Source organism: Mus caroli, unplaced genomic scaffold (genome assembly GCF_978045245.1).
Source record: "Mus caroli unplaced genomic scaffold, Mus_caroli_1 scaffold_13, whole genome shotgun sequence".
Taxonomy (NCBI): domain Eukaryota; kingdom Metazoa; phylum Chordata; class Mammalia; order Rodentia; family Muridae; genus Mus; species Mus caroli.
In genome coordinates, this window is record NW_028227268.1 from 3,450,008 (window position 1) to 3,476,960 (window position 26,953).

Consider the following 26,953-nt stretch of genomic DNA (forward strand, 5'->3'; position numbering starts at 1 on the left):
AAAATAAGCATAATGCACTCCAAATTCAAATAAGAATTATTTGTGGACTCGCTGCTCTTTCCAAATTATCAGTGGAATGTTCCACTCCATTTGCATAGATAATTGAGAGTTAACTGTACTATCTATACCAAGGCCTGGAAGATGAACAGACTGAGTTCAGTCTGGCCAGGTGGAAGAAAAGGAGGTTCCGTTGGCTGTGTCATTTGCCCTCTGCAGAGAGGAGGGACCCAGAACAAAGCCTGGCACAGAGAGGCACTCAATATATATTTGCTGAATTAATTAATGTGAGTAACTGAGCATTACTGCATGCCAGAGCCTTTGTCTGTGGATGAGCACTTGGTATGGAGGGAGCTGTAGCAGTCCTGCTCTTACAGAGGCGAGAGGGAGAGCTCAAGGTGTGGAACCCATGCCCAGAGTTACACTGGTCCTGGAAAGAGAGAGGTGTGAATCCAGGCTCAAGTGGCTCCCCTTCTGGCTGATGAAAGATGCTGAGAGGAGCTCATGGGTGTGTGGTGGAAGGCAGGGACATATGAATGTTCCTCATGGAAGCTTTCACAACAGGCTAGGCTCAGCTCTGCTTCTATTCCTCGGGTAGGAGCTGGAACAATCAGAACCCCATGTTTTGAGGCTCCTAGGTGATCAGGATTTAAGATTTCTTTGCTAAGAAAAAAGGTAAGATCACACACACGCACACACACACACACACACACACACACACACACTGCACCGCTTGCCTCCAGAGGGACCTTGGATATGGAATGAGGCTGTAGATGCGCTCTTGGTGCCTGGAATCCCATTTGCCCAAAGCATTGTTATTGTGGCAATTATTCCATGCTCTGTGGCGCTGGAATAGAGTTTGCAGGGCCTCACACTCTACTCAGGGAGACTCAATAAGCCCCTCTGGGAGCTGTGTGTGGAGGAACTCACCCACACGGGCACTGTTTGCTGGAATGCTGAGAGGCAGGGACATCACCAAAACCTTGGCCCCAAAGCACAGTAGTCTGTAAGTGCTGAATCCCAGTGAAGTCCTGGGAAGGAACAGGTAATAGTCACACACAAAAAGCCACCCCACCCTAGCAAACACACTTTTCCCTGCCTGCATCACGGTCCTGATAAGACGTAAAGACCAGAGCTCAGAGAAGCAAGCAGAACCCAAGTGATGGAGATAGATCTAGATGGGGTGAATTCAGTGGCGAGGCACCTTGAAGTCAATAGTGTTGGGTTACACGCTGCCAACACAGGCCCCACCATGAGAAGGAGCTCAGTCAGCTTCAGTCCTTGTGGGGGTAGCCAGTGACCGGGCTGAGACTGGTAACGGTGAGATCAATGGGCAAAGGGTGAAAAGGAAGCTCCGTGCCCACACTGAGGCCCTGTGTCACTCAGTGTGAGGCACAATACGAACAACTCGGGTGTATTTTAATGTGTTACTAACTATGTTTTAAGAAAGAAAGAAAGAAAGAAAGAAAGAAAGAAAGAAAGAAAGAAAGAAAGAAAGAAAGAAAGAAAGAAAGAAAAAGAAAGTGCTTAAACCATTTCTACCATGCATCTAATGCAGCCCAGAGCCTCTATACTATTGCCAGCTATGTGTAGCTGATGCAAGCATAGTTCTTATTCACTCTTGCGTCATCCTTCAAACAACAGTATTTGTGTCCCACACGTGGACCATGGTCCTCAGTGGTTGTGGTTATTGTGGTGGTAGTGTGGAATGTGTGCACATATGAGTGTGTGGGTGCACACATCCATACATGCTCACAGATTCCAAGGGAAGATGCTGGTGTTCTTCCTGTACCTTACCCCACTGTGACAGGGTCCCCTGCTGAGCCTGCCACTAGGCTGGCATCCAGACCAGTAAACCTCCTGCCTCTGCCTCCACACCATTAGGGTTATAAACATGCAGGCAACCAAACCCAGATTTTTACGTGCGTTCTGAAGATTTGAACTCGTGTCCTCAAGCTTTCCCAGCAAGAGCTATTACCTGCTGAAACATCTCCCAAACCCTCCTTGAGAGCTGTTTCTAGAGTAGCCAGTTTGGCTCCTGTGTCACACTGCATCGGGGCCTAGAGAACGTTCTTGAAGTCTGCCGTTTGTCCCTGACTTCCAGGAAAATCCTCTTTTCTCCAAACAAGACTTCTCATTTTAAAAGACTGTTTATTTTATGCACTTGTGTGTGTGTGTGTGTGTGTGTGTGTGATATGCATGCCTAGTACCCACAAAAGTCAGAAGAAGGCATCAGATCGCCTGGGACTGAAGTTAAACGCAATTGTGAGCTGCTGTGCAGATTCTGAAAAACAAAACCAGGTCATCTGAAAAGGCGGACGGTGATCTTAAGTACCAAGCCATCTCTCCAGCTCCCTAGACTTCTCTTTGTAAACCATCTCAGCCAGTGGGAGATTCAGATACACCCAAAGCCATGTCTGCTACCGTGAGAATGGAGGTGCCCTGAGGCACCTTCACCATAAAAGAATCTCAGGGATGCTGTTGCCCATGAGGTAGGGGACACATGAGCTTCACCTCTTCTTGGCTTTTGGTCTGGTGCCAGAAGCATCCTCTGCTGACAATGCTCTTCCATCCTTCTACCCTCCTGCCTTCTCCAGAGCAATCTGGTTAGCCCTAAGAACCCTCTAGCCCAAACACCCACCTACCCTCATGGCATCAAGCTACCATCCGTGTGCCAGTGAAATGATGCTTCCAAGTGGGCAATGAACGAGCCATCCCTTTCTGTGAAGAAGAACTTGGCCAGCTCAAGGTCCATTGACCCTCTCCACAGCATTTACTCTCAAAAATACAATCCCAATACCGTAAAGATTCTAGTCTCCCAGCGTGGTTTTCCAATTACCCACATTCAGCCAAGTGGCAGCCACTTCATTATAATTCTGTAATTGCCATATGGAATTCCTATAAATTTGCTGTTAATTTTTAACCACTGTGGCCTTCTCTTGGAAAGTGTAGCAATAATTTGAAAATCTATAGATGATATTTTAAGTGGATGGAAGGAGGTAGTCCTGTGGGGCTTGGTGGGGAGAAAATAAATACAACAAGAGTCAGGGTTGGACCTGGGAAGGAAGAGCCAGGCTCCTCTCAACTTCTGTGCAGACATTTCTGTGGTAAGCCAGCGGCAGGGAGCATTGATCAGAACCTGATCCTCAAGGATTCAGTTCTTCAAGAGCGTTGCTTTGTACCAGGTTCTTGGTTAATGTGCGCATTCCCCGCCCCAGCTGGGATGTAATTTACAAGCTGAGTATAATCTTCCCACATTGTGCTTCTCTGGGATCTCTCCCAAAATTGCAACACGGGCTGGGTCTGTAAAAGATGCTTCTGAAGAAACAGCGTTTACATGGGCATTTTACCCATGCTCCCCACCATGCAAGTGAGCCCCTACGTGCTGAACAGAGCAATGGTTTGCCTTCCGGGAGAGGCTAGCAGACAACTGGAAATGGAAAAAGAATGGGAGTGGTGGTGCACACAGCCAGGGTGCCCAAGATGGACAGAAAAGGCCTCAGGGTGGGTCAGAGAAGGAGAAAGAAAAAGCAGTCACATGGTGCAGGGTCCTGAGTGGCTGGGAAGATGTTTTGTTAAACGGTGGCAATCAGTAGGCCCAGCCCCTGACCATCTCCTGCCAACCAGAAAGGTTCATGTACACATTCCTTGTCTGGCCCAGGAAGTCTAGGGTGCAGGCCCCCCAGGATCTGTCTGTCTGTCTTTGGTGAGGCAAGGCTCACTCTTGCAGGGCTGGAATATTGTGTCCTTCTCTACCTTGCCATGTGGCTGCCAGGAAGGTTTCAGCCACAGACATCCACATCCAGCCCCTGAGCCCACCCCCAGAGGAGGAAGGAGATTGGCTTCTGGCTGAAAGGGTTATCAGACGGCAGCAGTGATGAAAAATTGGGCCACGGAGCGATTTGAAGGTCCAGTGTTTGATCTATTGCAGGGCTGGCTCCTCATGGCTTTGCCGCTCCTGAGTCTGGTGACCTGAGAGAATTAGAACCTCCTTAAATACAGTGTCTGTTGGCTGTATATTAATCAAGCAGAAATCAAAAGTCACAGTATCCCGCGGACGTAAGAAAAGGAACAGACGGCTCCCCCAGCCTAATGCGGGAGGAAAGGCCTGGAGCTGCGGAGGGAAGCTGCAGAGAGCAGCCCAGGGCTCGAAGCCCATTCCAACTTTCCCTAAACCTCCTTGCCAGCCAATTCTCAGAAACCCCATGCCTTGGCACTGGGGAGTTGTGTTAGTGCTGAAACAGCGCTGGACCCCAGAGCTAGCACGGATCAAGAGAGGGGGGCTCCTCCCCAGGATGGCCAGGGAACCAGAGGACATGGCGCTGTCCCACAGCCTCACCATGAGCATTCCGGTTGCCCTGTTCCCTGGCAAGCATTAGACGTCCAAAAGGTTGTCTCTGGACTCACGGTCCTTTTCTATTCACCTCAAGCTCACAGGGGATGGCTATCCTCAGAGCTCCCACGCTGTGTGTTTTCAGCTGCCAGGCAAGGCTGATGCTGGCTGGGTCCTGCCATCCCTGCCCCAACCCTGGCACCCCTTGCCCCTTCTCCCCGAGGCTCCAGGGAAGGAGTTCACATTTAAGCCCTGTTGCCTTATGGGTGAGGGAGGAAAGTCTGTGAATTAGTGTCTGTCTGTCTCTTTGCTGTCTGCCAGCAGAGATGGTTCCTACTGCTGAATCCTGAGACAAACTCAGCTCCCATGAGGCTTCTGCCTATACCTGGCCTGTCACCACTTGGTCACCCAGCTCCTGTCTGCAGCTTGGCTTGGCCTGCCTGACATTGTGCACTGGCCTCTCCAGGGCCACACGCTTTGGCAGGACACTGCTGCCTCCCAGGACCTTTGTGTGCCGTGGGCTCCTAATGAGCTTTTAATGAGCGGCTGCTCCAGCTTCAGGGGGCACGGATGGCAAGGGAAGAACATTGTGCCAAGTCCCCAGCATCCTGCTTCCGGAAGCCACGGTGTGGCTTCTTAACTCTATGAGTGCCAGCTCTGGCTCTGCAGGAAGAAGCCGCGTCTATCCTATTCTTATCTGTTCAGTGAAGGGCCCTACTGATCTTTGGCACAGGGAACCCAGGAGATGATGGTCAGGTCTGAGATCTTCACCCCCCCCAACCCTCAACAGTGAAGAAAGGGCCACCGGTTTCTCCATGGAGTAAGAGCTGCTTCTTCTTCTTCTTCTTCTTCTTCTTCTTCTTCTTCTTCTTCTTCTTCTTCTTCTTCTTCTTCTTCTTCTTCTTCTTCTTCTTCTTCTTCTTCTTTTAATTGACAGCAAGGTAGAAAGTCCATTGACCTCCCACATCAGCTTTGTAACGAGTCAGATTGCATAGAGGACCCTGGCTGCCTCTCTGCAGAGCTGCACCAGACCCTTGCAAAGGAGGAAGCCCTGCCTGACCCCTTCCCACGGGCTCACTGCCCCACCTCAAATACTTTGCTTCCTTGATGCAATTCCGATGGGACTCGATAGCGGTTCACACCAGCCTCGGTGATGGTTCACACCCGTCTCCACGGCAGTTCACACCAGCCCCCACCCTGGAGCAGCCCCGACTTGCAGCCCTGTACTTGATGTTCGTCCTGGCAGGAAGCCTGCCCAGTGCTTAGTGCTAATGTTGCATTTGCCCAGCTCTTCCTTCCACACAGAGCCTTTGCTCTACAAGTCCTGAGGGGTGACCCCCACCCTCTTCTGGGAGTTAGAGGAGGTGGCAGTGGCTTCAGCTCCCCTTTGTTACTCCCAAAAGGCCTTCACCCTCTGAATAAAATTTAGATACAAGGCATACTTCCTTGACAGACAGTCATGGTGATAAAATCCTGGATGGGCTCCCCGGGGAGGCATCAGGGGCTCCTTCCATAGAGCACTCCAAGGAAACACAGTCAGGAGAAGGCACCTGTCCTGAAAGGCTTCAGTGCCTTCTGTACAAGGCAAGGGACTGAGTGATAGACACCCCAAATTCCATTGCAGCCCTGCCTCCCTTGCCTCTGGCTACCCCCTCTAATCCCAGGCCGGGGGAGGGGATAAAGAACCCTAGAGAAGATACAGATGCTCTCTGGAGCATCCTTGCTGCAGTGGGGTTGCCGAGGGCAACCCAAGTGACCCAGGCTGAGCTCTGGGGTCAGTGAATTTTACAGGTTTTCCCAGGCCCTGCAATTCACACCAGTGTCCTGCAAAAGGACCCTGTTGTGATGTTAGCACAAGCTGCCCTCAGCCCCAGCTGCACCAGGAACCTGGAAATCCCAGGGCATTTCATTTCACTAAGCTGGCATCTACATACCCAAGCAGACACATGGTTTTTCATGATTCACAGGATTTTTTTTCCTTGGGTCACTTGTGGTCTTGACACAAAGGTCATGCATGTGCAAGGTGGGGTCTACGGTGGTGGGTACGGCTCAGAGTAGGGTAAGGATGCCTGATGGCTAGGCCAGAAGCTCTCTCTCTCTCTCTCTCTCTCTCTCTCTCTCTCTCTCTCTCTCTCTCTCTCTCTCTCTCTCTCTCTCTCTCTCTCTCTCTCTCGGCTTCATCAGAGGGTTCAGCAGCCCACTGGGTTCCTGTGACCTCCCACCTAACGAGAAAGCAGAGATTGGAGATAATTACCGCCCAGCCCGAGCAGCAGCACGATTAGTAGATGCCTGGGCTATTGCAAATGACTGTTCCATTAACAGATTTGGTTGAGGGTTGATCCTGTTAGGAGAGAGAGCCAAGGGCTAATGATGAAGATATTTGCAGAAGGGCATATGCCAAATAGTTCAGTCAAAGGGAAAGCCAAGGGCTTCCGTGAATTCCCAGATCTTGGAGTCTGGTTTTCCAGACAGGACTCTACCTCCTACTGGTTGTGTGGACCTTGTCCTAAGAATGTCATACAGCAAACAGGCCATTTTACATCTTCCCTATGTAACATGTGACAATGCAGGGAGGTGGGTTGGGGTGAGACAACTCTGAAAAGTTGAGAAGGAGCAGAGCCAAGTGCAAGCGAGGTTGTTTCCATTTGCTGCCGGTTAGGACGGGCATCAGTCTCCTCTACTGTTGCTGCTACTCTTGGGGGAAGTTTTGGCCAACAGCATCCCCTATCTTTCTGATCTGAAATGGAACCGAAAACGTGTCCACACACCAGCTTCCTCTTCCTGTGAGATCCTGGGGCCAGTTTCTGAATGGTGGCTTGACCACAGCGAGCAAACAAGACCAAAGGTTTGGGATTATATTTTCTCCAAACCTCAGCTCAGGTTCTGACAACCACCTCTCCAGGCATGGGGGACCCAGATGTCCCAGAGAACTCCCAAGGAGTTACTCAAAGCTACTACTGCCAAGGCCTCTAGCCCACCAAGCCTGGAGGTGCTGAGCCACATGGTTGCTACTTCCATAGTCTGCCCTGAGCTCACTCCCTTTCTGCAGGGGAGGGGAGGAGAGGGAAGGAGGCCTGGGGCTCACTTACAATAAAGAAAACTTGGCAACTATGCTGAGTGGGAAAACAGAGGTATCCAAAGCCCTCTCTATGGGAACAGTCCTCAGACTCCTGGGCCCCTGAGGGGAGGGACACTTGCAAAAGAAAGATGCCCGTATAACTGCAACCCTGTGCAGCTTCTGGCTTTCCCCGTATATCTCGAGTGTGCCCTTTGCTTTCAGTCTCCCAGTATTTATTATGTTTAATTTTGCTGGGACGTGGTTGTAAGTGAGACGGATGGAGCCCAGTGTGGCTGGCAAACGCCTCTTAATTAAACAGATAAATAAACTCCCTTTGCACGCGGGTTTTTTACTTTTGCTGCAGTCTCTGCTGAGGCAGGGGGATGGTGTCTCTAGGTAGGGGACCCCTTGGTGAGCTGAAAGGTGGGTGCTGACTACAGCAGGCTGCACTGGACCTAGCCCCTTCTCTCTGACTGCTCTGGATTCCTTGACAGAGGGAGGCCAAGAAGCCCAGGGGTGGGGAGGAGCCCCCAGAAGCCCCTCCTCACAGGCCTGCTGGGAAAGGAGCCACCAGCTGGTGTGAGTGCGCCCTCTGCTGGAAGCCTTTGATGTGGTCTCTTCAGCCAGGGCTGGGTTGGACAGCTCAGGACAATTGCTTCTTATGCCATTTCTCTCCTTGCAGAGACTCCCCTGCCCTTGTTGGAAGTCACCTACCAGAGTAAAAACACATATAGCCCTCCCCACACTCTCACACTATGGGGAATGCCTACTTCAGAAACCAGAGACTTTTTTTTTAATGTTTTAAAAAGAGCGCAGGAACTTCTCAACCTGGCACACCCCACCAGGTGTCTGATCCCAGGAGCCGAGGACAGCCCCAAACTGAAGGCTTTCCCCTGGCTCTAACCCCTTTCCATTCAGTGCAGAGTCAGGATGCTAATTTCCCCTGGACAAGCATCCCACTGGTGATGCAGGACTCAGATGAAGTCTCCTAACTGAAAGCTTCTTGGGTGACTTCACACCTCATTGCACAACCTGCTTGGAGCTGTGTCATCCTGTCCTACCCCACAGGGGATGATAGATCCAGCCACTACCTTGCTCCCCACTGCTCATGTCCACTCCTGAGCCAGGAATCCCAGGGTTGAGGCTAGAAGACCTGGCTCTGCAGAATGCATGGGAACTCAGTCTACTTCGAAACGATGGCTCGGCTTGGCGAGGGGGAGCCCAGCCACAACCAGAAACTGTGAGCTCACCCTTCGCTCTGGGACACGTCTGCCAAGCTCCACACTGTCCTCTGTGCATAGGGAGAGCCTGGGATGGTCAGACTGGGCATTCAGAAGGGATCAAGAAAAGGCAGGACAGTGAGGAACTGGAACCCCCAGTGCTTGTCCCCCAGGGGTATCAGGGCTTTCTCTTTCCACCTGGGCGTGCCACAGGAATCCTTGGAAATTCCCAAAGATTGAGGAGACAGCAGATAACCCTCTGCTCTCCATCATCTAGTCACAGAACTCCTTGGCCTACCTTTTGCTAAAACCACAGATTATCTTAAGGGGTTAAAAAACACTAACTGGCAAAGGCATTTCACAAAGGTAGACATCTAAGAGACACAAAATGTCCAGAGATAGGGGGACACACTTTCGTCACCCACTGCAGGAAGAGGGAGCACATGAAGCCGGCAGCTGCTTGAGAAGGTGGTACAGGATGGGGGCAGGAAGGAGCCAGGAGAGCTCAGAGTCAAGCCACCCAAACCTTTTGAGGTGCCTCCCTTGCCTGATATTTATAGCGGTGCCCAGGAGCGTAGAAATAATTACAGCTCAGTTCATGCCTCCCTAACAAGGCCCTTCTCAGATTCAGGGCGAATGGGATATTTTTTTTCCCCTGTATCTTTTTTTAAGTAGTGAATATTCTCACCGGATTGACAGCTCTTCCCAGCTCACAGCCTACCTTCAACCCAAGAAAAAGTGGGGGCAGCTTAGCCTAGCAAGTGGCTGCAGTGGATTGGATTTCCCCACCCACTACTCAGGGCTGCACATCCCGGTTCACTAGGCTCCAAGAGTAGGGGAGAGTGGTCAAGAATCTTAGGGGCATGGAGATTGTTGAATGGCCCTGGCTGATGCAGTGACTCACTGTCGGGCTCTGGATACACATAAGAATGATCCCAGCCTGTATGGGCAAGCTGACAGACTCAGCAACAACCTCCCTTAGGACAGGGTCAGTGGAATTCAGTAACTGGCTTATTTTGGAAGTGACGTGGATCTTGCAGCGCATATGACAGGTAGCAGACACACAGCCCTTGTCCCGAGAAATAAGTCAGACAATCACACTATTCAAACTCTTTCTGGAGATTTCATTTCATTCTTTTTCACATCTCCCAGCGAGCCTGCACCTGGTGGGCTGGCTGGTGGAGGCAGAGGCTTCCCTGGCCTGGTGTTCTTGGCTGTTGGGCTGCAGATTTGGGTTCCACACTAGACCGTGAGCTCACTCCAGGAAAGATGATTTAGTCTCAATAGCTCCTTCCCCAGACAGTGGCTGCATGGTGGTCTGCCTGGAGCTCTGGGTGAGCCCTCCTGGCTGCCCAAGTTCCCTGCTAGGCAGGGAGTGCTGACTGAAAGCCACTCTGAGAGGACAGACAGGTGTACAACAGGACAGTAAAACAGCAGGCTGTGGAAACAGGAGGGGGACGGGTATATCGTCCTGAAATAGCCAAACCCATTCTAGGCACTGCATCAGCAGTGGGGCAACCTCCAAGGTCTCAGCTCACAGAAGTGGCTGGAAGCATCATGCCCTAGAGGTGCCAGCCCTTGGTGCTGAGGATATCCTGCCACTATCCAGGCCTGGGAGACCAAAACAGTGACCTATCCCTTGAAGAAGACAAAAGTGGCCTGAGAACGTCCATAACCTACATTCTGCCTAAGCTGTCCCAAAAGCATTCCAGAGAAATGCAAGAAAAAGGGGAGGTGAGTGTAAGTCACCAGCTGCCTGTCTCTGGTCTCTCTTCTACCTGGCTACTCTCCTCCCAGTCTGCACCACCCACTTCCTTCTCAGGGGAAGGTCAATTGCAGGGTGTGTAGCTGTGAGTGTGGGGGGGTCAGGGATGCCTGACAAGAGGCCATCCAAGTTGTGCAATGTCACTTCCCAGGCAGTGCCTAGAGGAAGGCCACACTCAGCCATGCATCTTCTGATCTTCCATGTGTTACACAGTAGGGGCGATAATCAACCGACCTGACCTCTAAGTATGAAAGTGGAAAGAAAAGCCCAGGGACAACAAGCAACTTCAGTGAGCTCACACTTCATGTTAGAGGACCCCATGTAAACTAGCAAGCCAGTCATCTTCCAAGGGCAGAGCCTGGGTAAAGCTGTTGAGTTCCACAGCCGCAGTACTTGGTACCTGGCGGTGCCCCTTCTTGGACGTGGTATATGTCAGTAGGCTGCGAGACTGTGCACGTATCCCCTGGGGCTGCCTGTCACAGTGACAGTGGGAGACAGTTCACTCAGAGCTGGGCTCACCTGTGGCTTGTCTTGGTAAAACTGAATGTGAGGGGCGCAGGCCCGGATGTGTGTGGCTGTAAAGCTGCGGGTGTATGCGGGCAGGCTGCAGTGGTGCTCTGAGGGGCAAACCAAGGCCTCTGTCCAGCACTGCCTGAAGCCAAAAAGTGGGTGCTGTGATCTCTGAGGCCTGGAGTGTGCACACCAAATTCAGCACATTTGACGATGGGGCAGGAAGGGTACCCGATGGCCACTGTAGCTCGTTGCCCACCCCCATATTAAGTATCCACAGGATTCTAAGCCTGCGGCAGGCTGTTGAGATGTCTCATGGGGCCTAGAGGCCAGCAGAGGGGCAAGAGAGACTCTCGGAGGGCTCTGGCTGGGCTTCTGGGCACTGAGCAGCTGGAAAAGCCTTCCCAGCACGGAAGCCTCTGCGTAGATGCCCTCATTACATCACCGACTTCCCCGCCGCGGAGCCGGCCTCCCTCAGGAGAGGCGCTTCTCTGAAGCAGGCAGAACGAGCGCCTTCCGGTCGGTGGGCCGCAGAGACTGTCCTCTCCACCGCAGCCTAGACCATCGGGGGGCCAACGGAGGTCCCAGACCCTACCGCCGCCGGGAGCAGAGGCTGCGCGCCGGCGGAGGAGGGGAGCGCAGGGCTCGCGGGAGGGGTTCTAGGGCTAGCGGCCCGGCGCAGGACGGCGGGCGAGGGGTTAAGTGCGGGACCGGCAGTGGTGCTGTAGGCCGGGTTCTCTCCCCCAAGCGCGGGGCTCCGTTTGATGTTGGAGTACGCCAGGGACTCCCCCTCCCACCGCTACACACGCGCGCACACGCGCACACTCACACACGCACACGCACCACTCTTTGCAGACAGGGCTCCGGTGGCTCCAAAGTGACTGGCTCCCCTCTCCCCGCATCCATCCTCTCGCGCAGCGCATCCATCCTCTTTCCATCTTCTCGCGCGCGCTCTCCAGCCTCCCCGCCCCGGACAGGGGCAGCCCCCGGCAGAGGCGCGCCGCTCCCCTTTCCATGCCTCCCTCCTAACGAGCGCCAAGCGGGGGAGGGGAGGCCCGGAGGAGGAGAGACCGGGAGGGCGCCCGGGAGGCAGGGCGCGCGCACACACCGAGGGACGCAGCGAGCGCAGAGCCGCCTCGGCCGCCGGGCGCCCCCCTGACGCCCCATGCTGTGCTCCATGGCGAACTCGGGCTGCCTCCTGCTGTCCAACTCCGGCAGCATGCTCCCGCACTCCGTGCCCTGCCCACCCGCTTTCCTCTACCTCCAACAGGTAAGCGCCCCCGGCCCGAGCGCCCCCCGGTCCCGCGCACGTGCGCCCCGCGCCGCCGCCCACGCCCCGCACTTGGCCGCCTCCGCGCCGCCGCTGGTGGCCCCGCGACTCTCCTCGCGTCATGGCGCCCGGGCTGGGGTTGGGGGAACTGCGCCCCTGAGTGGCAGAGGAGCGTGGGGGCGCCTGGGGCGCGCGCCGTACCGGGTCGGGGGGCCGACTGTAGTTTGGGGCTTCGCTCGCAACTTTTTCAAAGGCGCGGGAGGGGGCGGCGGGCGGAGTCTCGGGGGAAGCCCAAAGGGAGGATGCAGGGGTTCTGGACACCCGGTTACTTTGGGGAACTTCGTGCCGAGACAGCGGAGGACTCGGAGACGGGTAGCCAGGCTCCTTTCTCGGCCGAGTCGCGCAAGCCCAGGGGCCGCGGGGAGGTGGCGGCTGGAGAGCACGGCTGTGCTGCAGCGCGGACCGCGCGCCGGGCCTCTGGGGAGGCAGGCCACCTGCCTGGTGGGACAGAGAAGCTAGGCCTTGAAGCTCAGACTCAGGAGGGGGCTTGTGCTGGACTTTTTCAGTCTACCTGGCAGGAATCTCAGGCTGGCAGGCTTTTGGGGACAGTAAACCATGCGGTTAGGAGCCCCTACATCCTCAGGATGCCCCCTAGGGAGGTGCGCGCAGAGTCTCAGCTTCAGCCTGCCAGCTGGCCAGAGGCGCAGGGGGCGGGGTCCTGCGATCCCACCCAATGCGGAATCTGTGCGGGATGGGGGGGGTGGGGGCGCCAGGCCTGCACAAGGGAGGGAAAGGGGATTCCCTGGGCTCCCCCAGGCCCTCCAGGTTAAGATTCTGGGTGCCAGCTTGGCCACAGCTGTCCTGAGGCTGCAGTACTCTGGCCTCACCCACCAGGGCTGCCCACACCTCTGGCCTGTCTCCCCATGCTCTTGGGGATACCCTGTTGTGAATTCACACCTCAGCCCTCTGGTATACCCACATAAATGGGTACCTTTTCGGGGGAGGCCTGAGATCCTAAGAACTTCCGGCATTCTATCTGTCTCTGTACCTTTGCTCAGCCCAGTTAGAGGGTTCCCATAGGACCCCCTTCTGAAGTGGGCTAGTGTGAAGGAGAGAGGCCGAGGGACAGGATGCCCACACAAGAAGCTGGTTAGGGTCAAAGTCAGGATCAGGCTACGAAGAAACAGCAGCTGGGTGCACAGCTGACTGGAAATGAAGAGGTTTATTTCTTGGCCTCCATTGGAGGTTTTGTGGAGACTCAGGCTAGTCATTGGGGGTAGGAGGAGCGCTTATCTGTCATGCCCCTCCATTAACTCTCCAGGGAATCTCAGGAGATTGTGTAAGAGAAAACGTGAATATGGTAAAGACAGACCCCCCCAGAACCCTACCCAGGGCTATCAACCGTGGGCTGCTGAGCATTTGGGCCACCCGTGCACCAGGGTCCCTTGTCTGCGCTAAGGATTACCAAACATCTTGGCCGCTGCAGAGGGAGAGACAGGAGCCTGCACAGTGATTAGGAACAGAAGGTGGCCTATTGCCAGACCCTTGGGCTCTGGGTCTCACCTTCCTAGGACCACCTGTGACATTTAAGGCTTCCTGGATTGTAACACAAGAGCCTCTGGGAGCCTCAGACCCACCGGCTAGTTCACCATGTCATCCTTAGAGTCAGAGCTCAGTGAGGGTCCTCAGTGGGCAGCTTTCTAAGCCTTCTGAATTCCCAGGAACACCCGGGTCATTTGGAGACTCAGTAATGTGGCCAGACAACGTGTGTGTGCTTCTGTTGGTCGGATGAGACCACTTGAAGGTGCAAGGATTGCCCCTCCTCCTCGCACCCAGCTGTCGTGGGCAGGAACAACCTGGACACCCCTGGCATCAGAACCCCAGGATGGGGGAGGGGGATCCGTGTGAAGGGTTTGAAGTAAAGGTCCATGGCTTGCTTAGTGGTTGTGCTGTCTTGGGCAAGAGGCCTCACAGAACTCACCTGTGTCTTCCTTGAGCACCCTCCTCAGGATGCTAGAGACGAGGTGAGATGAAGAAAGGCTCAGAGCTTGACCGTTGGCTCGGTGGGTCAGACATGTACTTTGGGTGGAGGTTAATCCACCAGCAAGGATTGCAGTGTAGCTAACCAGAGTCCTCTAGAGCTTGGTAACACACCCCGACTGGTCATTGCGGCTTTCCATGGGAGCATCAGGAGGGCAAGGGGACTTGAGATGAGCTCTCCCCACTACAGGTGCTGTCATCGTGAGCAGAACCCCTCTTGGGACAGCCATTCCATGCCCACTGCACCAGGCTTGGATGCACCCCCATTTCCTTTGCCCATCTGCAGCTATTCTGCAGGGGCAGATAGCCCTATGCCTGGGCATGGGTCTAGACCTGTCTGTCGTTCCTGACTGGTCTGGGTGCGCTCTTTTCTAGGAATACACAGTTCGGAGCCATTACAAAATAAATAGTGATGCTCAGCTTGGGACCCAGTTTGTCCCAGACCACCTTTGGGGTGAGATGGTCTTTTACATCTCCTGAAGGGAGGATGAGGGACCTTGGGTTGCACCTGGCTAGACTTCTAGAGATGAGAGCAGGCCCCTCCTCCAGCCCCCTTGTGGGGGCTGCAGGTCCGCTGCACACGTGAACACTGGTGCCATATGCCGGCGGTGTGTTCAGTCTAAACAGCACATTTACCATCAGAAGCAGAAGACGTGAAATCAAGCAAGACAAGAGACGTAGTTGGAGGCGCATTAAGATGCAGCTTTTTAAACAGGCCAGCTCTCAAAACCTATAGTCTTTCAACTTGGAAATTTAAGAAATAAAACCTTACCCAGTGGAATCCCATTCCTTTACAGAACCATTAACCCTTACATTCTGAGCTGCTTAGACCCTGCTGCAGGAAGGATGAGGAGGCCATATCCCCTCAGAGACACACAATTCTGTAATCTGTCACAAGGTTCTGTTATTGTATGTCCGTCTCCTCTCTGCAGCAGTGATGACACTTAAATTCTAACCCAGATGACTTGGGCTCATGCGCACTAGGGTAGGTCCCTGTGGGTTGGGTTCTGGTTGGTAGGAGCTCATGAGAAGTGGACTTCCACCCTAGTTTGCTGGTCTGCACAAGGAGCCCCATAAGGGATGGCCATAGGATTCTTTTGCCCTGTAAGGTCCTGGGCACACTTCTGAGATACCTCATATGGTCCCCCTGGGGGTCTGTTCCCTTTAAGAAACACGGAGTCTCTGATCCCTGGTGTATTGTCCCCAGTAGGTGATTGGGCTGATAATAGTGACCTTTGAGGGCAAGGGGGTCTCCAAAACATCAGCTGGACTCCCATGGGGTCTCGTATGGCCTCCAGAAAAGCAGCTGAAAAAAAAAAAAAACAAGGTGCAAAAAAAAAAAAAAAAAAAGACCAGGCTAACAAAATGGGATCCTGTCAGTCATCGCCTTATTATTAAACTACAGTGTCCTATAAAAGAGAATTTTATCGAGCCACCCGAGATGATAATTACCAAGATGGTAAGTTGTTCATGGGGAGAAGGATGTATTTTTTTCAGTAGGGGAAAAACAGCAGGAAGGCTGAGGGGTGTTTGGGGAAGGAGCTAGGGGTGCCTGGGAGATCCAGGGACAGGTGAAGGCCCAGTCACTCTGAAGGATGTGTCCTGAGTTCTGTTGACGTAACTGCATGTATATACTTAGTCGAGGTGAAACCCCAGAGAGTTTCCATTGCCATGGCAAATGCTGCCAACCCCCAGAAGCTTCCTTCCAGCCTGGGGTACGCAGTTGACAGCTTCCTGGAGTTGCTGATAACAGCGTGTTCCCCCAGGAGCGGAGCCCAAAGTTGCACAGAGGGACTTGGAGATCCTAGGGCCTGTTCGGAGATTCATTAGGCAGCTGTATTCTTACTTATAACCATTTTCTCTTCGCTCTGAGCTAAGAACACTGCTAATCACAGCAATTTTTAATAAGGATTAATTACCATAGCACACACAACACTGCTTCTTACACCTTGCGCACACGCCTGGCGTTTAGTCTCTGCTCTCAGGGTGTTAGCATATCACCCACAGACTTGGTGTGACTCTGGGAACCCCACCAGATACGCGCTCACTCACAGTGACACAACATGGGTGCCTGGGGCCCCTCCCCCCACCCACCCCCAGCAGATGATGAGAGAGAAGGTACAATGTCTTCAAGAAGACATTGCTACTTCAGATCCAGCATGCTGATGAAGCCACACCTCCAAATTATACTGTGACCTAAATAAATTAACCAGATCCTGTGTCCTCGAACCCTGGGATTCACAGGGATGAAGCACTATGTCTTAGCTGCCTGGCCTTAACACCATCCCGAATCACCATGATACTTTACCCCAGTGCCTCTGATAACTGCTGTGGCCATACCAGCTCTGTGGGTCTTTCCTTGGGTTTCATGCCTTGTAGTCTCATGCTTGTTCCAGAACCTGCTGAAGGCTAACCGCGTGTGCGTGTATTATGGACACGTTTGACAGTTTGGTGGAACTGAGGCAAGGAGCAGGCAGATAGCACACTAAGCCGTAATGCTGATGAGCAACAGGGCTGACCCCGGCACCTAAACTCTGGAGCCACGGCTGCGTCTGCCCGACATTCTGAAGAACACCAGAATTCAGGAAGTTTCCTCCCGTCCCCAGCTGCTTCCTCAGCTGTGCACAGCATAGAAGACACATCAGCCAAAGCTTCTGGTAGTCTGAACTCTTCTGAATTTCCTGTGGTCTCTAGGCAGGATCTGCCCCCAACTGGATGCCCAAAGAGGCACAAAGCTGGGGGAAAATGGAAGTAACCTCCCTAAGGCTCTTAGCATTCTGAATGTGACTCTTCGTTTTGTGGGGTGAGTGGGGTTTCCTGGGTGTAAAGCAGGGGGCTCTGGCTGGCTGGACTAGGATAAATATCACAGTGGACATAGGATCTGCCGCAGCTGGAAGCAATAGTGAAGGAGAAATCGATCATAGGTCAGTGTTTAGGGTTCAAACTGCAGATCTGAGCAGGCTCAGGCCTCCGTGGACCCACTAGGCGTTTTCTGCGAGGTGAGAGACAAAGTCTCATTCCATGAAGCATCTCTTGCATTCATTTCCTATACCATGTCCTATATGAGTGGAGCTCGCCTTGGCAATCCCGGGTCCGTGAGGGGATGGAAAGTGGCTGCTTGCTTTAGATGCGGTCTGTAGGATTTTCTGATCCCACGTTATGACCACAGTCCAAGTCATTGGTTGAAAGCTTGTCCCTCCATTGACACCCACTGCTGCACAGACAATGAATCAGGGTAGCAGTCTGTGTGTCCCGAGGCACTGAGACAGGAAATGGCCGGCCACCATTCTTAGAGGAGGTGAAGGGAGAGGAGATTCCAGTCCGGATGTCTTTCTGTCCGTCTTCTAATCCTGGGAACAACAAACTGAAAGAGGCTCTAGGCAGAATACCAGGTTCCTGGGGACAGGGCAGGGGATGTGGCTCTTGCAGGAGGCTGGCTATAGCCTCTGTCTAGCTCTAACAAGGTGCCTGCAACCCTTGGCACCCAACTTGAGCCAGGTCAGGTGGCACCAGGCCTGAGGCAGATGACCCCTCAGGAGAGGCGACTGTAGTTCCTCACAGGGTGGGATCCAGGTAGCCCTTGTGATCCAAGCAGCTGGTCCCATGATCACGGCTGGGACATTGGCTAGAGGGTATGCATACCCTGCTCCTGCTCCTGCTCCTGCTCCTGCTCCTGCTCCTGCTCCTGCTCCTGCTCCTGCTCCTGCTCCTGCTCCTGCTCCTGCTCCTGCTCCTGCTCCTGCTCCTGCTCCTGCTCCTGCTCCTGCTCCTGCTCCTGCTGCTGCTCCTGCTCCTGCTGCTGCTCCTGCTCCTGCTCCTGCTCCTGCTCCTGCTCCTGCTCCTTCCTCTTCTTCTCTTCACTCTTTTCCTCTTTTCCTGCCCTCTTCTTTTCTGTGCACCTGTTTCAAAGCCCTGGCTGACATGCCTCCTCCTACCCCTCGCTCTTTGCTTTCCTTGTTACTGAGCCTCTCCGGCCATCTCCAACACCCACTTCCTCTGTTCCCTTTCTTCCCTCTTCTGTGATCACTTTTCTCTCTGCTTCTTCTCTACACTCTCCTCTGCTCCTAGAAGATTCCCACCCTGCCTCCTCCTTATCCTGCGGTAGCCAACCTCCCTATATCTTACCCACACATCTACCATGTGGTTACCAGCTTCTGTTGGGAGAAGACTGTGGACCAAAACCTGACAAGACCAGATCTGATGTGTTTTGTCATCTGTGCAGCTGGGTCATAGGCTTTGGCATCTGGGCCCTGGCAGAGGAGCAGGTCCAGCTCTGGAAGGAAAGGCAGGTGAAGATGAATCTTGAACAGGAGACTGAACTGTGAGTGCAGTAGGGCCCAGCCTACCTGCAGGCAATGAGACACCCTCCAGGTGCGGCAGAGCTGAGGCCTGTAATCATTTGAGAGCAACTCCTGGCCCCTAGGTGAGCCTTTGCATCCCCACAGCCTTGAGGTCTCTGGACAGCTTAGAGAATAGACCAAAGAAAGGGTAGAGAAAGTGCCAAGAGATGCTATTGCCATGGCCAGTGTTCTACACCGAGTTATGTCCACTCCAGGTCTGCAGGTCTAGTTTGGAATAAACAGTATCCAGCTGCCCTTCCTGGAGTCACAGACACAGTGCAACACCAGACACTAGTCCCCATGGCAACATGCATCTTCCCACTCCATCTTAACTGTGAAGACCTGGTTAGAAGAAAGAGGGAGCCAGCCAATGGTTCCTTGCCTGCTGGGGCATCTGTGTGTCTCTAGCCTCTAAGGTAGAAACTTACATCCTCTTCCCAGAGAGCTGTGAAGCTCAGATTTACTGTCTGCCACCCTAGACCACAGCTGTGCTCAACTTAAGCCTCCCTCCCCGTCCAGACTTACACCAGTGGCAAGACTTGCACTAGGTGACTCAGGGTGCCACCTAGTGTGGCAGTGACAAGAGTGGCTAATGACTTAGGGTGAATCTGATCCTAGCACATTTATCCAAGCTGGCAGTGGGGATACAGGTAGATGAGCAGGAGGAAGTATACTTGGTATGGATTCTGCCAGTCTCTTGACAACTTGAGAAGGGAAGAGGGCTGCCTCACCACATGCCTGCATCCAGAGTGCCCCAGAAGAAGGACCCACAGCATCTTACCAAGAGCTGGCACCACAATGGATTCCTAGGAATTGCCAGACCCCACAGTGTCTTTCCTGAACACTCAGTAGCAACGTGTCAGGCCTTTGTTTCCTTCTCTGAAAGTGAGGATGCTGACCCCACGAAGGGCAGGTACTCAAGATCCGGTGACGTCGCCTTTGCCCACATGCATCCAGACGTCTGTCTGTCCCCTCAGCAAAGCCAGCTGAGTTGAACCTAAGTCAGCGATCATCCCTGCCTGAAAGGAGCTCTCAGGCTGGTGGGGAGAAAAACTAAACGAGCAGAGAGGCACGGACGTGCCTAGAGCAGCTGGGATGCTGAGGAGCAGTTGAAGGGACAGTGGGATCGCTGTGTTGTGGCATCATGGAGCATGGTACTACAGGGAGGCTGTACGGGGTTCAGGAAGCTCAGAGCTGAGGCCCGCAGCCTTCCAAGGCAGCCGTGAGGGAGGGGAGCATCTTGCTGGGATACACTGTCAGTCTCATTGTTACAGGGGGACAAGTGAGTCTGTTGTTCCAAGATACACTTTCATATGCCCAAATATTACCTGTGCTAAAGGTGTGTTTGTGTGTGTGTGTGTGTTTGTGTGTGTGTGTGTGTGTGTGTGAGTACATGAATGAGTGTGAGTACATGAGTGTGTGTGTGTGTGTACTCTTCTGCATTTCCCTTATCCCCTGGTGCAGATTGTTGTGTGGGATGCTCAAGTGTTGCACTAATGGGACCCAAAAGAAAATAAGTAACAGAAACAGATGTGAGGGGCCGAGGAGTCAGTAGCCATGTCAGTGACACTTCAGAGTTGAGGGTGACAGAGGTGCCGTTTCTGCGACTTCCTTCATTTTAGTGGGGACACTGTGCACTGGCACATGGTGTGCGCAAAGCTCCATGCCCAGTGTTGGGAGGGGCCCTGAGGACAGCACTCAGAAACCACTACCTTAAAGGAGCATGGTAGATGGCTCATCCCATCTCCAGCAGCAAGATGAAGCACAGTGGGATTGGCTCATTTTACCCATCAAGACCCTATCCCTTGGGTGTCTCGCTCCCCCATCCCTAAATAAAGGGGGTAGGTCAGTGCCACCCACCTGGGTATGTCAGGTCAGCAGGGAGAGCTTGTTCCACCAGCCACAGCATATCAGAAGAAGGTGACTAAGAAGGCCAAGTATTGAAGAGGGGGTTAATGAAAGTCTCAGTGCCAGAGCTGGGAAGATGGCACCGTAAGTAAAAAGTGCTTGCCATGCTGACGACTTGAGTTCAGATCCCAGAACCCTCCCAAAAGCAGGTGGAATTGCATGTATATCCATAATCTCAGTGTGTCCCTAAGGAGCTATGGGAACCTCATGGACGCTCCCAGGACATGCCAGCATGCCTAACATGGGGAAGAGAGACACTCTCAAAAGCAAGGACCAATGCCTAATGGTTGCCCTCTGACCGCCACACACGTGCCGTGCCGTGGGATATGCACACTGACAAACAAGAACAAGTGTGGACACACATGAGTATGACAAATGAAATAGGTCCTTCTTCCACCTAGACAGTCCATGTGTCTGGGTTGCCCATGACAGGTAAGGAATCTAGCAGAGGCTAGCCCACAGAAATATAGTGCCAAGCAATAGCTAACTTTGTTTTCTAGCACCCATGTACAAAAATAGCAGGTGAGATGACTTCCAGCGCCATTCTTAACCCAAGGTCTCCCAGCTTTTCTGGCCCAGCACGAGGAGGCAGGGCTCCTCGTGGTAGCTCCCCATGAGAACTTCCACCCTTGGGCTTGTATTCAGCCATTGAAACCTGGCGTCAGCTTTACACAGAGAACATTTCCACTTGAATGGGCTGCGCTCTGAGAGTGCAGCTATTCTGTGGGTCTCGTGGTTAACCTACAAGGCAAATCTAGAGTCTCCTGGATAGTGAAACTCGTGGAGCTACAATAGAATGTGGTCTGTAGGCCAGGTGGATCCTTGGGGTCTCCAGACATTTCATGCCAGAGTTGCCATGCAGTGGGGGCCTGGTGGGCCATGCTGCTAAAGAGCCTAGGGGCTCTGAGATTCTCCTGTGGCTGTCTGTCTCAGACTGGTCTGAGCTAGTTTTGCTGACAGCTCCCTGTGACAGCCTGTGGCTGTGTTTCCACTCTTCCCTATGGGAAAATAAGGCATTGCATGATGGTTTGTAGGGAAAAACCCATTTAGTTAGGTGACAGAGATGCTGTTCATCCCCCTAATGTCTGTATTTGGTAAACAAAAGGTTGGCTGCTCTACTTGGCCTCATACCCCACCCTTTTTAAAAATAAATTTCACTAATTAATACACTTCAAGGTCTGGACATGTGATCTAACAATGGGTTCCAAGGGCAACTCCACCCTTGTCTGTGGTCATAGACCAAGCTACTGTAAAGGCTCCGTGTTGGCTTGCACGCTGTCTGCAGAGCCTCCTGGAGCTGCCCCAGAGCCACTGCAAAGATCACGAGTAGCCAAGCCCTTTGTAGAAAAAAATCTCAGCTGGGCATAGTGCCTCACACCTGCAGTCTCAGCACTTGGGAAGCTGAGGCAGGGGGATCACTGTGGGTTTGAGACCAACCTCTGGCTATAGAGTTAAAAAAAAGAGTCTGCGAACCCTGGCTTGATAGTTTCTCTAAGAGCTACAATACACAAAAGCAGAGAGAGAGAGAGAGAGAGAGAGAGAGAGAGAGAGAGAGAGAGAGAGAGAGAGAGAGAGAGAGAGAGAGTCCAATGACGTACGTTCTCTTGATGTATTTCCTTTAACCGGATCCTGGTCCTGATACTGCAGCAGAGTCAATATAAACATGGTTGAAACATTTAGCATTCTCCTTCCACGCGCAGCCTTTCAAATCCACAGTGTATTCTCCACTCACAGCCTGTCTCAGATCCAACCAACCGCATGTCCAATGCTCAGCAGCAGCCACATGAGGCTGGTGGCTGCCACCAAGATGGCTCAGACTAGCAGGATGAGCTCTACCATCCACAGGGATCCGAGGAGACATTGAGAATGTGCTCTGCCCTGGCTGTCTAAGGGGTGCAGTCTGTGGCTGTGCTGTCCCAGAGAGAGGGAGCAACTTCTGTAGAAAAAAGCCCACCCAGTTCCATGAGGTCATGGGAGGAGCCGCTGCTGATTAGAGTGGTTTTGGAGTCTAGGCTAAGAGCTTGTGCCATAGGGAGGCACAGAGAGCCTTTGGACATGGATGCCAGGATCAGAACCGCAGCTAAGGGTTATTAGGATTTTATATTAGAAAAGGGCTGGAAAGCTAAACCCGGGGTCAGCAGGACAAAGGCTTAAGGTGAGTCCTAAGGCTTGATCCAGAAGACAGGACAGAAGGGGACAGGGCACATGTACTTGGAATGTGTAGCAAGTGACCTGTGAGGAGGAGGATATGGAATGGTCGTTTCCTCATGGTGGTGCTGACACATGATGCATGGGTGCTCCTTCATGGTACGAGGCTGGGCCATGCATCCCTAGTGTATGCACAGGTCACTTCCTCCACCTTCTTTGGCCTGTTTGGCTGGAGCAGAGCAAGTGCCTGGCCAGCTGTGAACACGAGTGTGCCCTTCCGGAAGAAGCTTCAAGTCTTTACCTACCAATCTCTATGGACATCCGTCTTGGACCCGTGTGACCCTTCTGGGCCTCTATCCGTCATTCCTTTAAGACCAGTGTGCTCCAGTGAGTGAGGAAGCCAGGCAAAGAAAACCAGCACTTGGCTATCTTGCTCTTAGGGATCTAGTGACACCCACCCCCATGTCCCAGCCCTAGTACCCCAACTCACTCTCACTGGCTGCTGTCCAGGAGGTACATGGACAGGAGCTTGGGCTAGGGGGCAGGTAGCCTCCCCATGACACCTCTTGGATACAGAGAAGTCACAGATAGAGCTGTCAGCCCTGCACCCCTGGAAAGGCCTCTAGGACCAAAAAAAAACCCCAGACAGCAACAAGGTAGAGCAGGGACAACCAGCGGGTTGCTGGGCAGGGCTGTCTGTGGTATGGTGGGGGCATGACCTGCTTTACAGAAGAAAATAGAGTTCTCGCTGAACCATCTCGTCTGCCTCCTTGTGGCTGTGCCCGCTGCTCTGTGGGGACGCCCACACTTGACTGAGTCTGTGCAGGCTTTCCTCTTGCTTAGGCTTTGTAGGTTCATCACTGAGTTTATGGATATCCAGCTGTACAGTTAACATACTGGCTTAGCCCCGGCTTCTTGAAAAGGGGACAGGAGAACTGAGTGTATGTTGTAGTCACTGCTCCTCTCCCAGGGCCTCGGATGGTGCCTAGCTGTGTGGTTAATGGGGCAGTGGTGACTCCATCAACATATGCTGAGAGACAGACAGAGACGAAAGAGAGAGAGAGAGAGAGAGAGAGAGAGAGAGAGAGAGAGAGAGAGAGAGAGAGAGAGAGAGATTTTCCAGATTCCCTGATACCCACTCCATGTACACAGGGGAATCCAAGTTCTTTTACACAACCCAGGAAGCAGGACAGAAACCCCAGAGCTGGACACACAGTCACACATGGGTGCCTGGAAACTGCTGGGTGAAGTGTATGTGTGTGTGTGTGTGTGTGTGTGTGTGTGTGTGTGTGTGTACACGTGCGTGATAGCTCTGTACCTGAAGCCACTATTGCAAGGATAAGGATATGGGAAGCAGCTGGTCAGCATGGGTGAAAAGTCAGGACAGGTTTTCCTTTCACGGACCCATTGAGACTCCAGGCTCAATGGATGGAGGTATCCTACTGGGCAAATGATAAGCTTAGCTCTCTCCCCCATCCGCCTCTCCTTCCCTTTTGATAATTTATATCTGTGGTTTTTTTATTGGGAAATAACTCACATATTATAAAACGCACCCATATGCAGCATTCAGTTCGGTAGCATTCAGCTGTGCAGCCATCCTTACTGTCTGATTGCTAAACATCTTCAACAGCACGCATGTCAGTAGCCACAGTTCTTGCCCTGAAGCCCCTACCCACTACTCTGCCCAGTGGCTGTACCTATTCTTTGTGGCTCTTATAAATCGAGTCATCTTATGGGGCCTCCTTTCCTATGCCGTTTGGAATGCTGCAGTGAGTGACCCCTCCCTCAGAGAGACTGCAGACCAGGGAGCCAGCAGGGCTTCTCCATCCTGATCTGGGAGTGCTCTCTTTACTTTGATGGTTCTCAGATGGTCATTGAGGAGAGATTTGCTGGCCCTTCTTGCACACAATGGCCAAGTGAGGCTGGAGAGGGAAAGAGTCTGGCTCTATGAAGACCCTTCTCCATCCTGGCGTCTTTATTGCTAGGCCGTTTTCAGTCCTCACCCCTGCTTGGAGCGTGTGAAAGGAAAAACCCAGATGGCAAGCTGATTGTGGCTGGCCATCAAGCATGTGTCCTGGGTCCAGGCAGAAGAGGGCTCTCACCCTGACATCTGCAGTCCAGGCCGGTGACTGCTGCCTCTTTGACAGAGCCCTGTTGCTCCTCAGAGACCCAGACCCATGAACAGAGCTTTGCTGCAGGTGCAGAGCCAGGTCTCTGTGGCCTTTGGGAAAGTACCTTGGCCCAGTGTACTGATGAGCGGGAATGTCACATCTTACAGTGGCTGTGTCTGAACCACAGCTACAAAGCTGTCTGAAAAGAGAACCAGAACAAGACTCAAGGTGCCAGCCGGGTGTGGTGGTACACGCCTTTAATCCCAGCACTCGGGAGGCAAAGGCAGGTGGATTTCTGAGTTCAAGGCCAGCCTGGTCTACAAAGTGAGTTCCAGGACAGCCAGGGCAATACAGAGAAACCCTGTCTCGAAAAAACAAAACAAAAGACAAAAAAAAAAAAAAACAAACAAACAAACCCAACTCGAGGTGCCATCATGTCAGTCCAGAGGTGTTTGCATAGCCCATCTAGGCTCTGAGCCTTGGGATGTGTGAGCCTCACAGGACAGAGCAAGCTGGGAGGTAAGCTAGCTGATAGGCTGTGATCTACAGAAGCCAGCTGGCTTAGGAGGCCATGGGCTTAGAGTCTGCCAGGCCATCTTTCCTGTCCGAGTTCTAGGATCACAGGGCAGAGTCTTCCTACAACCCTCTGTTCATAGCCAGGACGCTGGTGAGTGCCCTTAGTCCCCTGAACACTGTGGCCAGGTGGGGAGAGCGAGGCCCAGCACCCTGGTTCTGTAGGCCCCCCCTTCCTGCTCAGCAGCCCCAAGCCTTCACCGTGTATTTGAGTTTCTTTCTGGGAGCAAGAACACCTCCTTGTTGATAGTGTAGGGATAAAGGGCAGAGCTGCCACTCCAAAGCCAAAATACGTCAAGCTGGACAGACCCTACCCTCTCCTCATCTTAAGCTCCAAGTTTGTTAAATGAAGAGAAATAAATCGCAAAAACCGGGTCATGGGTTGTACGATTTGTCTTAACTCTTTCCATTTAGCAAATTAACAGTTGAGACTCACACTCAGGCAGAAGCAATGGTTTTAATTTGAGAGTAGAAGTAGGCACTAGAAGGCCGGGGCCACATGCCCCGTACCTTGGACAGCTCCTATTCTCAGTACCCCTGCTTTCCTTCAGATGAAGCAGAAGGAAGAACTTTTGCTTGTCAAGAGAGTCTCATCTTGTCCCTCTGTCTTCCTGGGAAGTTCTTGGGGCCCTTCGTGAGGTCTGAATATCATCCTGAGAAGCTACAGCTGCCCCCGAACAGCTTCCCATGGTCCCTCGGCCATCTATGTTCCTAGGGAAGCCTGGACCCTTGTGGAGCTGGGCCTGAAGAGGCTGCAGACCTGGTGTAGAGGACTAGGCTTAGAAACCGAGAGGAGCTGGCAAAACTACAGGGTCCACTCTCTTTCAGACAGACCCTTATCTGGGCTCTGAGTCTCTTGGAGGAAATGGTAAAGAGGAGAGAGGTTCTGGAGAGTTCTGTAATCCTTTCTCATCTGTAAGCTGGGCTTAGAGTCTTTCCTATGCACAGACTGGCCACACAGTTCTATGGCCACAGACCTGAGGAATTACAAAACAGGACTACAGAGATAGTTATAGACCTCAGAAAGAAGGAGAGGCAGGAAACCCACCTCTCCTAAGACTGAATTTTGTGCTGTATGCCTGCTCCTCAAGTCTGCACTCAAATGGGGCCAGTCCCTGAGGCTGTCTGAACTTGAGGAAGAGCTGAATTCGGAGTCTTCCCTTTCCTCTCTGCAGCAGCTACATACTGAGACGTAACTCTTGTTATAAAATTCACCGGCTGGAAGGTGTCAAATCCATTGACAAGAAATTAGTAGAGTTGAACCTCTGCTCCTGCAAAACTGTTTGTAGAACAATTTTCATCTCCGAAAGTTTCTTGCTACTTCCTCTTGCCTTGGGTCTCCCAAGTCCAGCATAATGTCCATTCACCAGCTCTGATCTGAGGTAGCCTAGGCTGCCCTCCAGCCGGCAGTAACAGGTTGAGCCCGCACTTCCTCCTGCCCCTTGCACACATAGCATGGGTGTGGCATGATTTAGCAGCCGTCAGTGCTGGGGTGCTCAGCCTTTATCTGGCCCAAGCCTCTGCCCTCTCTGGACACCCCCTGACTTCCTTCTTGCCCCCTTCCCCAGCTGGTTCCCCGTGGGTGGCCGCCCTTCATCCCTGGCTCAGAGCTAAGCCTACTTAATTCTTTTGATCTTGGTTTAGAAACCAAGCCCTCCAGCCATTCCTGTTGCTGCTGTG

At 52.8% G+C, this 26,953-nt stretch overlaps 1 protein-coding gene across 8 annotated transcripts in view; it reads left to right on the forward strand.

Moving 5' to 3' along the window:
• Rbfox3 (RNA binding fox-1 homolog 3) overlaps positions 1-26,953 on the forward strand; it is a 424,648-nt gene that overhangs the window by 331,692 nt on the left and 66,003 nt on the right. For 4 of the 8 annotated variants that reach the window (XM_085829381.1, XM_085829385.1, XM_085829380.1 and 1 more), the window contains exon 1: positions 12,077-12,153. The exons of 3 other annotated variants lie outside the window; for them this stretch is intronic. In XM_085829381.1, the coding sequence (XP_085685507.1) occupies positions 12,103-12,153 (51 nt within the window). In that variant the 5' untranslated portion in view covers positions 12,077-12,102. Of the gene's footprint in view, positions 1-12,048; positions 12,154-26,953 lie in introns of those variants that run through there. One more of the 8 variants, XM_085829379.1, reaches the window with a different exon arrangement.